Source organism: Arvicanthis niloticus, chromosome 23, assembly GCF_011762505.2.
Source record: "Arvicanthis niloticus isolate mArvNil1 chromosome 23, mArvNil1.pat.X, whole genome shotgun sequence".
NCBI classification, from domain to species: Eukaryota; Metazoa; Chordata; class Mammalia; order Rodentia; family Muridae; genus Arvicanthis; species Arvicanthis niloticus.
In genome coordinates, this window is record NC_133430.1 from 44,889,091 (window position 1) to 44,901,014 (window position 11,924).

The window sequence follows — 11,924 nt, forward strand, 5'->3', positions numbered from 1 at the left end:
AGAAACAGTCAATGAGATCAAGGAGAAAGTTTAAGGAGAATGAACACAAGCATAAGGGTAATGGAAATGACAAAGACAATCCAGGACTTGAAAACAGAATTCAATAAAGAGGCAGAAACACTGAAGAAGACTCAAGCTGAAATAAAGATGGAATTGAAAAACCCAAAAGCCCAACTAGGAAACTCAAAGGAGACCCTTAAAAGCAGACACCAAATAAATTCAGAGTACTTTAAGTGAATATTAATGAAGTGTACTTCATGAAACTGGAAAACCTAAAAGAAATGAATGAATTTCTATATTTAGACAAACCATCAAAATTAAACCAAGAATAATAAAGGAGGATATTGAAATAGTAATTAAAACCTTCCGGCCAAAACCATCCAGCACCAAATGGATTCACAGAAGCATTCACCAGTCATTCAAAAAGATCTGTAGGCAGTCCTTCCTAAACTATTCAAAAAAAGAAAAAAACGAAAAGAAACTGAGTGAATACTCCTCAACTCCACCTATGATGCTAGCATCACTCTAATACCCAAACTAGGTAAAAATACAACAATGAAAGAAAGAAAGAAAGAAAGAAAGAAAGAAAGAAAGAAAGAGAGAGAAAGAGAGAAAGAGAGAGAAAGAGAGAAAGAGAGAAAGAGAGAGAGAGAAAGAAAGAAAGGAAGGAAGGAAGGAAAAGAAAAGAAAAGAAAAGAAAAGAAAAGAAAAGAAAAGAAAAGAAAAGACAGAAAGAAAGATTAATTTAATCCCAACACTTGGGAGGCAGAGACAGGTGGATCTCTGAGTTCAAGGCCAGCCTGGTCTACAGAGTAAGTTCCAGGACAGCCAGAGATACACAGAGAAACCCTGTCTCAAAAGACCAATCAATCAATCAATCAATAAATAACATTATTATTATTATTATTATTATTATTATTATTATTATTATTATGGAGGAGGAGGAGGAGGAGGAAGAGGAGGAAGAGGAGGAGGAAAAAGGGAGGGAGGAAGGGAGGGAGGGAAGAAGGAACAAAGGAACAAAGGAAGGAAGGAAGGAAGGCAGGCAGGCAGCTAGTTACAGGCCAATATCCCTAATGAACATACAGAAAAAATATTCACTAAAATACTTGCAAATAGAATGCAGACATACATCAGAAAGATTATCCACCAGGACCAAGTTGGCTTTATCCCTGAAATGCAGTCACGGTCCAACATTCACAAGTTCATAAACACAATAAGCCACAAGAACAGACTTAAAGACAAAAAAAAGTGATGATCATAATACAGAAAAATCCTTTAACTAAATTCAACACAACTTCATGACAAAAAACTTAGAGAACGCAGGGCTAGAGAGACTATACCTCAGCATATAAAAGCTATAGACAAGAAGCCCACAGCCAGCATCATCCTAAATGGAGACAAGCTTGAAGCCATCCAATAGAAGTCAGGAAGGAGACAGGGCTGTCCACCACCCGACTCCTCCTCACCACTGTGCTCCAAGTACCAGCTGGAGCAATATGGCAAGAGAAGGAAATCAGAGGGATACAAGTAGGGAAAGACGATACGATACGATACATCAGCGATCCCAAAAATCCTGCCAGAAACTGCCAGAAAACATAAACTCAGCAAATGAATGGATGCTGAATCAACTTGCACAAATCAACAATTTTTCTATATACCAACAACAAACACAAGAAAAGATCATGGACACACTCTCACTTAACACAGCCTGTAGGAAAATAAAATATCCAGGAATAAACCTAACGAAGAAAGCGAAGGACCTCTACAATGAAAACTGTAAACCTCTGAAGAAATAAAGTCAAGAGAAAAACGGAAGGACATCCCAGGTTCATGGGATGGTAGAATAAACATTGTAAAAATGGCAATTCTACTGAAAGCTGTAACAGACACAACACAATCACAATCAAAACTCCATCCCATTCTTCTCAGAAATAAAAAAAAAAAAAAAAAATCCTAAAATTCATATGGAACCACAAGAGACCTAGGATAGCCCAAAAAAATCCTGACCTGGGGGGAGGGGTGTGGGAGTGATTATGACTGCAGATCTTAAGATATATAACAGAAGCACAGTAATAAAAACAATATGGTATTGGCACAATAACAGACATCCAGACCAATACTACAAAATAGACCCAAACACGAGCGCATGTGACTCACACGATATGTGACCAAGATGCCTAAAGCATAAGCTGGAGAAAGGAAAGCATCTTAAACAAACGGTGCTCAGTCCACACGCAGAAGCTGACATCAGACCCAGTTCTACCACCTTCACAGAAAGTAACTAAATAGACCAAAGGCCTAAACATGGAACCTCACACAGGAGACTGCTAAAGAGAGCACAGGCCGTGAGTGCCTGCGTGAGACAGGTGCAGGGAAGGACTTCCTGCACAGGACTCCATTTGCCAAGAATTAAAGCCAACAGTTGACAAACAGGATGCCATTTAAAAAACAAACAAAAAAAGGTTCTGCCCAGCTAAAGAAACAATCGACAGCATGAACCCAAAAAACGACAGGTCAAAAACAAATAACCCGAGGACCTGAAGAGAGACTTCTCAAAAGAAAAGCCAAGAAATATCTCAAAAACTATTCATCACCAATGCAAACCAAACAACCTTGAGGTTTTTAATCCTACCTCGGTGAGAGAGGCAAAGATCAATGGAACAAACAAAGGCTGCGTGTCCTCTGCAACTGGAGGCTCCTAGCTCTCCATCTTCAGATGTGAACACACAGCCAGTAGTAACTACAAAAACGAGGGACAATGGGACCATTGCTCTAATAGGCGGTCTGTGGAGCAAGAGAAAGAGGAATAGCAGGGTACGAGTGACATGAGGGAACGGGGAAAGGGCCCAGCACAGAAGGTAGTGATGGGATAGCAGTACAAGGGGTCTGGCATGGGAAGTGGAAAACGAAGCTCATTACAGGAAGGCAGGAAGTGGATACAGAAGAAGGTGCACAGAGAGGGCAAAGGAGAACAGACCACAACTGACTGATGCGGGAAGGAGGAGAGGGTGGAGCTTCGTAGGGAAGGGGACAGGTGAATACAGGAGGGGGGGGGGTAAAACAACAGCATGGTCTCCTGAAAAAGGCACAAGGAATTAAAAAAAAAACTATAATGCAGCAACTCAGTGTATAAATATATACTTTTAATGCCTTTTTTGTTGTTGTTGTTTTGTTTTGTTTTGTTTTGTTTTCCGAGATAGGGTTTCTCTGTGTAGTCCTGGCTGTCCTGGAACTCACTCTGTAGACCAGGCTGCACTCAAACTCAGAAATCCGCCTGCCTCTGCCTCCCAAGTACTGGGATTAAAGGCGTGTGCCACCACTGCCCAGCTTTTTAATGTCTTTCTTTATCTGAGCTGACAACACTCTCTAAAAACCAAAGACCGCCTAACAAAACCCCAATACCAGACATGAGAAGTCATCCTTTCAATTGTTGGCCGGGGCTATCTAAGAGACTTCTGAAACATAAAGCAACTTCAGAAACAGGGCCCAGAAACAGAGCTGAAGTGACTTCAATGTCCCCTCCCTGAGGACTAGCTTTCATGGTACCAGAAGGTGCCTTGTTAGGTTCCAAAAGAGACAGGAAACCAACAGTTCTACCCACCTATGACACCCATGAACCACATCAACAACCAGGTGGTACATATATCTTGCTGGAACCAACAGCTCTCTCAGAGACTTAATATTTGCTCAACAAAAGTGGTATTATCTCTGGTACTAGAAACCTAACTAACTAGCCAGTACTAGTAAAATCATGGTCACTGGAGGAGAATCTACAACCACTAATCTACTATACCAGCACAATCTCTAACAACAAACAATCTACCAACACTTGTCCTTACACCTACAAATGAAGACCCCCACATCAAGGAAATTTCTCTTTCCAGCAGACAGAGAACACTACAGAAAACCACAACCAGTCAAGGGGCAGGGTCGTGTAGTCAGTCCTCATGAATACCACCACAAACTACCCATTACCTAAATCTCAGGGAACACTGTGGAAGAGGGGGCCAAGAGACTGTAAGAGCCAGAGGCGAATTGGGGACTTTGCTGTGAGATTGTGTCTCCCAGGAACGTCACAAGCTACACCCATAAAGTCTCACCAACAAGACTGCCATGATGAGAGCTGAACAAGGAGGACACCAATGAACATGCCAAACTGGATGAGGAAAAGCCCACAAGGCCTCAGCCCTACACAGAGACATGACATGACACAGGCAACTGAAGAAAGCTGGGAGAGGGAGAGGGCTTTCCCCGGGGAAGAATATGACCAACTGGTCAGCCCTTGGAGCATACACAAGTAACATTATATGGATTCAACAGGTTTTATCTGGGGATCTATATGTACACACAAATACAAATTTGCATCCAGTAACAACTGATGAAAAAGAGGTATAGAATTTGAAGGGGAGTGAAGAGGGGTATACAGGAGGACTTGACGGGAAGGAACCAAAATAAACAGAGAAACAAAAACTAACATTAATAATACATACTACTGTTTTCCTCAGATATACTAAGATACAATTGACAAATTTAAAGTATATATGTGCAGTATATAATGTGAAATTTTGATACATGTATACATTGTGAAATAGCACAATCAAGCTAATTAGTACATCCATTCCCTTACATAATTATTCTATGGTAAGAACATTTTAAATCTACTCTCTCAGTAACTAGTATTTACTACAGTTGTCATGCTACATAAAACGTTCTACTGAGTAGTCATCCTGACTGAAACTGCACCCTCTGGCACTTATCTCCCCGCTTCCCGCTGTGAGCAACCTGTGGCTGCCATCAATCCACCCTGTGTCTGTGACACATGTGACTGATCTAGCTTACACGATAATTCCCTTTCTCTGCTGCCTTACTTCCTTCCCTTAGCACAAAATCCCAAGAAGAAGGATTAAAAGTTGTCTGAATCCTAGCTTCTTCCATTAACATTACCTAGTTTATTTAATGGGCACCAAACACGCCACTCGGCAGTGTGCATCACTCAAGTCCAGCAGGATGGGGATAACAGCTCAGTGCTAGATGCTAGCATGCCCAGGGCCTTGAGCTCATTACACCTTACCACAAAAAAAGAACAAAGCAAACAAACAGATACTGCAGACAAACATCTGACTTCAGTTGTTCAAAAAAAAACTAGTCCATTGCACTCTCAATTTAGACCAAGGCAAACTGGTGAAATCAACCAAAACCTAGGAATCCCTAAGTGAATAGTCAGGAATATGCCCATGCGCAGCCCGGGTTCCCTCACGGCACATCCGAGGGCAGCACAGTGCGCTGGCACGCACTTCTCTCTGACCCCATTTCACAGCTAAGAGAGTAATTGTTCTCTGCCCACCTCCTCATTCCCGACTAAGTCACCAAGTTTTCTCAATTACTTTATCATAATTGCCCGACAAGTGCCACAGGTAGAACTGGGAAGGTAGGGAGCCTTATTTAAGGTCACCCCTCGTTATTCCTTACTTTTACATAATGAGACTCAAGTCTGGAGGTAATAGGGTTTACTTGACCAAAGCCAAGGTAAGAGTCCAATTCCCAGAGGTTCTCCATGACACTCCGGCCTTCTCAGATGAGACTGCCTCCCCCACCGCACAAATGCCATTCTTCCAGCTGCCCTACTTTATAATATGCAGCTATTGCCTCTGCCAAACACCATCTATGTGGTGTCACAATGCTCTTCCTGTTGAAGACACAAAAGCACTGGGCCCACAGCTAATGTCAAGTTTTTCTTCCTGAACCTTCTACTCAAGTTGCTACTTCCTTCTCTGGATGCAACACAGCCATGGCCTGTTCAACAACCTGTCTTTATAGCACTTGTCGATCTCCCGTTATTAATTCCATTTGAGTTGCAGCAGAGCGAGGCTTATGTGTCTGGACGGTGAAATAATGCACCAAGTGCAATGCTTTTCCATTCTAGCTCCAATTATTCTGGTCTGCATCTGTGTACACTGTTAGATACAAGGGCTGTCCTAAGAATCAGAGTGAACAAGACAGCAGGGCTGAGGACAGGGTAGAACTTGCATTAGTTAAACGACATTCACACTCCTAGACTGTGCATACTGCCAGGTGCTCTGCCACTGAGCTACATCCCAGCCCTGCAAGTTGCTATGGTTAATTTTAAAACATTGCTGTGTATGGATCTTTTAACATATGCTAATGTACAATTTCCTTCTAATTTAAGGTAGCATACCACTGCAAGTGTGTCTGTAAATGAAACTTACTTTTGCTTTAAAACACTTCTCAAAGCTTCTTTCTGTCCCATGGCGTACTGAGAAATAAAGATGTCATTTGCTGGAAATTTAAGACACAAAAATATATTTCAGATTCTGAAGAACAAAAAAGCCAAGACTGAGGGCTAGGAATATAGTTCAGTGGCAGAACACTGGCTTAGAATGTGCGAGGTCCTGGGTCCGATCTCTGGTACTTTTTAGACAAAAGAATGAATGAACTTGGATTTGCATTTGCAGCTCACATCTAGCCTTCAGCATGCAGAGGCACAAAGTCTCCTGCAACACCGAGGCTAGCCTGGTCTGCTGTAGCAAGTTCTAGACCAGCCAGGGCCAAAGCAATAAAATAAATATCCCAAACCTTTGCAATGAGTTTGTAATAGCAAAATATGCTTTTCCTGTGCAAATCTTCTTTATAGATTTTAGATTCTATTAGTAACCTAATTTGAAAATAAAAACAAAAACTAAAATAACAGGAGCTCAGGATCTAGACAGTACGTTTACCTAGCATGCAGAAGGCTCTAGATCTGATGCCTAGCGCAAAATAAATGCTATTAAGCTATTGAATGAATAAACCAATTCTGGACTGGAAGGATGGGTCAGCAGTTAAGAGCACTCGCTGCTCTTACAGTGAACCTGTAAGCACCCACATGATGTTCAACTCCCAGCACCCATATGACTCACAACCCTCTATAACTTCAGTCCCTAGTGATCTGACCCCTTCTTTTGGCCTTTTTGGGTACTGCACTAGTGTACAGACGTGAAGGCAGACTAAACATCTATACAGGAAAAATAAATAAGACTACATTTTCAAAAGATACTGACGTATATAACAATATGGATAAGCTTAAACACATTATGTAAATTAAAATAATCACAAAGATTAAATGCTACATGATGCCACTGACATGAGGTACCTGAGGTAGTCAAAGTCACAGAGGCAAGAGTGAGGAGTTAGGGGCACAGAGCTCAGTGGGGGGGATGTTAACAATCTGGAGCTAAAGAACAGTGACACTCGAACAAGGTCCATGTACTTGATGTCACTAAATGTTATTAAGGCCAATGTCACAGAACTGTGCATTCAAAACTGATGAAACAAAACATTTTAACTCGGCTTTACCAAGCTGATTACAAGGCTGAGTCAACTGTATTATTTTACCTTTTTGTGCGTTGTTCTCTTCTGTTTTATTCAAAGGTAGCGTCCAAACTACAGCATCTTTAGAAAAATCCTTTGGGCATAAGAGAAAGAAGACTGAATGAACTTAAATGACCACTAACAGAGTCCATTCATAGCATCTGAGCACTGTGATCTAGGAAGGCAGGTCTGCACAGCTCATTGACTTCATGCCCAGCACCACAGATTTCCTAGATACTCTGAAGCCACTAGAGGATTTCTCAATGAATGAGCAATATGAAATCAGAAGAGTGAGAAATTACGAGCAAGTATAACAAGCACACAGAAGTGGAACAAGAGACTGATTCAAATCCACATTGAACATCTCAGCTGCTCCAGCTTAATGTGCTAAACTGCCTCAAGGGTGAGTCAACTGTGGGAAGACAGCATGGTCCTCTAACTACAACACTGCAACCTAACCACACCCTTCTTAGTCACTGTCTTACAAAGTTGTGCTGTGCAGGTCATATCTAATGTTCAAGAGTTTCCTTCTCTTAAGTGTGATCCTAGAACTCGTCTCTGAGACTCCACACTGAGACAACTGAGCTCTTAAGGCACTAGATGAACTCCACGCTGCTCTTTTTTCTGCTAAACATAAAAGGGAAGGAAAAGAAGAGGGCTGGGGAGATGACTCAGTAATTAAGTACTTACCTCACAAGCACACGGATCCCCAGAACCCAAGTGAATGCTGGAAGGATGCAGCAGCCTGCCTGTAACTGCAGCCCTGGAAGGAAGGCTGAGGCAGGAGATCCCCAGAGCAGGTGGTCAGTTAGACTAGCCATGTCTGTGAGCTCTGGGACTAAGGTATCCTGACTGAATGAAATAAGGTGGAAGGGCAATGGGGGATGCTTCCTGACAGCAACCTCGAGACGTCACGTGCACACACACCCCTCACCCCTCCAAACATCACGTGCACACACACCCTTTATCCCTCCATACACAAACATGAACACACGCATATATACATGAAAATGGAAAAAAATGTTTTTAAAAAGTTAAGATGATGATGAGTGTTAATTTACAAGACCCAACAAGATTAACAATATAACAGACATATGTAATGTCCCATACTCTTCAAGTCATAATCTGTAGAACATTTCTGGAGCTGATAGGATGGTTCAACAGATGAAGACACTAGCTGCCAAGCTTGATGATTCAAACTTGATTGTGGGGACCCATGAAATAGGAGAGAATAAATTCTGGTTTTTTTGTTTGTTTGTTTGTTTGTTTTTTGTTTTTTTCGAGACAGGGTTTCTCTGTGTAGCCCTGGCTGTCCTGGAACTCACTCTGTAGACCAGGCTGGCCTCGAACTCAGAAATCCGCCTGTCTCTGCCTCCCAAGTGCTGGGATTAAAGGCGTGTGCCACCACTGCCCAGCGAGAGAATAAATTCTTGAAGGTTGTCTTCTGACCTTCACACACAAAAATAGACTACACATGCCCACACACATTGCTACATGTACACAAACAAAACATAAAAAAAAAAATGATCAAAGGACAAAACACCCCCTGTCATACGTGATACCTATGCAAAACACACGTTGTTAACAAAACAGAACTTTAAAAATTTGATAATATTGATATGACTTGGAATTCTTTTACTTACACTTTTATTGGATTCAGAGGGATTTTCTGACAGAGGCTGGTGATACTGTCTAGCAGAAGTTAAATCCAACGAGCCTAAGAAAACGAAAGAGTCACTGAGAGCTGTGTTGTGGTTTTTCTCCAGGGACTGAACCCAAGGCTCCTCTCATTGTAAGCTCTAGCACTGAGCCACAGGTCCAATCTGAGCAGCTTTTAAATCAAAACCTGACCCTTGGCAACTGTGTAGGCATGTTACAAGAGCTGAGAATTTCTATATTAACATAAGAACCAAATGTGAAGACACTTTCCTGTAAGAGAAACTGAGAAGAAACATTTAAATACATTCTAATAAAAGGCTTCATAGCCTATTATTTAGCAAGATAAGAATGAGTTAGAACAGGTAAGTCAAGTAGGTGACGTCTACAATGTTTTAACAGCAGCCGTGGTGTGGAAGATCTTTAAACTGTAATGCTCAAAAGCAGAGACAGATGAATTTCTCTAAGTTTGAGGCTAGCCCAGTGTACAGAGTGAGTTTTAGGCCAAATAGTGCTACATAATGTGATCCTCTCTCAATAAAATAAAATGAGATTTTTTTTTTTTTTTTTTTTTCAGGGGCTGGAGAGATGGCAGGGCAGGTAAAAGTGCTTGCTGATCTTGCAAAAGACTGGAGTTTAGAACCTCCAACAGAGAGAGAGAGAGCTTACAACCACCTGTTAAGTATAGCTCTAGGTAGATTTTAGCTACTCTGGCCTCCATGGGCACCTAAACTCATTTCTGGATACCCACACATAGACACACAATTGAAAATGTTATTTTTTAAAATCCTAAAAGATATTTTACCCAATGCAGAAAAAAATATTAGATTTACCAGAAAAAAAAAAAATCTTGTATATACCCAAGCGTGGTAGTGAATGCCTTTAATCTCAGCATTCAGGAGGCAGATTTCTGTGAGTTTAAGGCCAGCCTGGTCTACATAGTAAGTTCAAAGCCAGCCAGGACAAGGGAAACCTTGTCTCAAAAACAAAAAACACTAGATAGATATAAAACTATGATCTAACAATGGCCCTATAGTGTACCTCCAAAGTGCAACGAGCATATTGAAGCTCTTGCATATACATTCATTCATATGATCCTTAAAATAATCAATACAATTTCATAGCTCTAAACAGGACATGTGAATTGTAAATACAAATGCCACCAAAGATTGAAGCTATGCATTTTCTTACACCAGACTGGAGAGCACTACCCAAAAAGAAAATAGAGCATTTAGTAAATATTAAGATTATACAAGTTCACTGTATCATCCCTCATGGGTATGAACAAGAGCAGGATACGTACACCATACCAAGAACAAGCACAAGAGGAAATAAATACTCAAGCGTCATTCATTCTACATGCTGAAACCTTTTGTACTCTGTTTGGTCATTTTCCCAGGGAACCAAGTTACTTTTCAAACATCTGTACAAACCAGACTTGTATCTTACATTTCAGAATGTAAGCATTGACTCCTCTAAATTTGGAGGAATGCACAACCCAAAATAGAGTCAGAAATAAAGACTAACGACTTATCAAAAACGTAAACTGGGTGGGAAACTGAAACATTTGGAATCACATACCACATAACGCTGCATCCGAGCTAGTCCTTGTTCCAACAGCAAGACGTTTATTTGCAGACAGTGCTGGAGGAACACGGGGCAGCTCATCTTCCACCACAGACGATTTATTCCCTTGGTTTGGAGAAACAACCTCTCGCAGTCTCCTCGCTGGCATTTTACAACTTTTCCCCCTTTCCAGGCTAAACTTAACGTTTTTCATATGGTTAGTCACAAAACAAGTCCTGCGGTTCTTAACAGAGGTTATTCTAGCTTCCCAGACTTAAGGACACAGTTTCACCTCTTTGAGTACCAGGCAAAGAAGCAACGGTGGAAGTGAATTTGAAAAATACCTGAATTCCAAAAATAATTATGAAAGCGGTCGTTAACTTAAAAAGCCTATAGACAAAATATCCACAAAGCTGTACATTTCAATTTTGACATCTAATCCAGGGCTAAATGCAACAAGAATGTCTTGATCCCACTGAGTCTGTTAATGCGCCAAAGCAATAAATTTGAAATGAATTTATGTCTAGAGCAAAAAAGAAGCCACGGGAACCGTACGAAAAACGCACTCCTCCAAACCCTGAGCTGCAGCTGAAAACCCCAACAGACGTGGAGGCGGGGTTAAGATTTGTGGCGAAGACCCAGCCGAGCAGGTAACGTTAAAATCCTGTTTTCAAAACATCACCCTCATAGGAGCTTAATAGCTTTCTTTCTACGAGTCCTGATGCAATTTCGGACACCTCAACTTAGTCTTCAGCGTCTCCACAGAAGCCGGCACACACGCCGTATTGATCTTGATATAACTGCTTCGGTTGTTCACGGGTCGACTCGGTCTTCCCAGAAAGCCCGCCCTTGAACACCAGTACGCAGGCGCGCAAAGATCCACCCACACACACACACACACACACACACACACACACACACACACACACACCCTCAACCGGAACGGGAGTGTTCTCTGGTGCTCTTACATTCGTGTCCGGGTGGAAACGAACTCCAAACATAAACGACTACAAGGAGATGTGACTTTTTAATTTTAAAGGCAGCATGTCGCGTTTTATGTTTGGATACAGTACTAAATATTCCTAGAGGACTGGCGAATTCTCGATCAGCCCATAAACACTTTTGTTTATCAAGGGTTTTTTTTACACCGTAGTAATTGCAGACCGTTAGAAACCTAGGGTTAAGCATATTAGGCGTTCTAGGAATTTCGACAGATTCCGTTGCCGTGGAAAAGGGAGTGAAAAGTACAGAGAGCACTGACTAACAGCTGATCACAAGACTTAATTCTTATCTGATTTTAGAATTCACTTGGGCACTTGCTTTTCTTCCTA

The 11,924-nt window shown here is 41.5% G+C and overlaps 1 protein-coding gene across 3 annotated transcripts in view; it reads right to left on the reverse strand.

Annotated features, from left to right (window-relative positions):
* Positions 1-11,510, reverse strand: part of Kiaa0586 (KIAA0586 ortholog) — a 101,141-nt gene extending 89,631 nt beyond the window's left edge. For all 3 annotated transcript variants that reach the window (XM_076922053.1, XM_076922054.1, XM_076922052.1), the window contains exons 1-4: positions 10,609-11,510; positions 9,015-9,088; positions 7,396-7,465; positions 6,231-6,300 (exon numbers count right to left, since the gene is read on the reverse strand). In XM_076922053.1, coding sequence (XP_076778168.1) covers positions 6,231-6,300; positions 7,396-7,465; positions 9,015-9,088; positions 10,609-10,807 — 413 coding nt within the window. In that variant the 5' untranslated portion in view covers positions 10,808-11,510. The remainder of the gene's footprint in view (positions 1-6,230; positions 6,301-7,395; positions 7,466-9,014; positions 9,089-10,608) is intronic.
* Between the last annotated feature and the right edge of the window lie 414 nt (positions 11,511-11,924).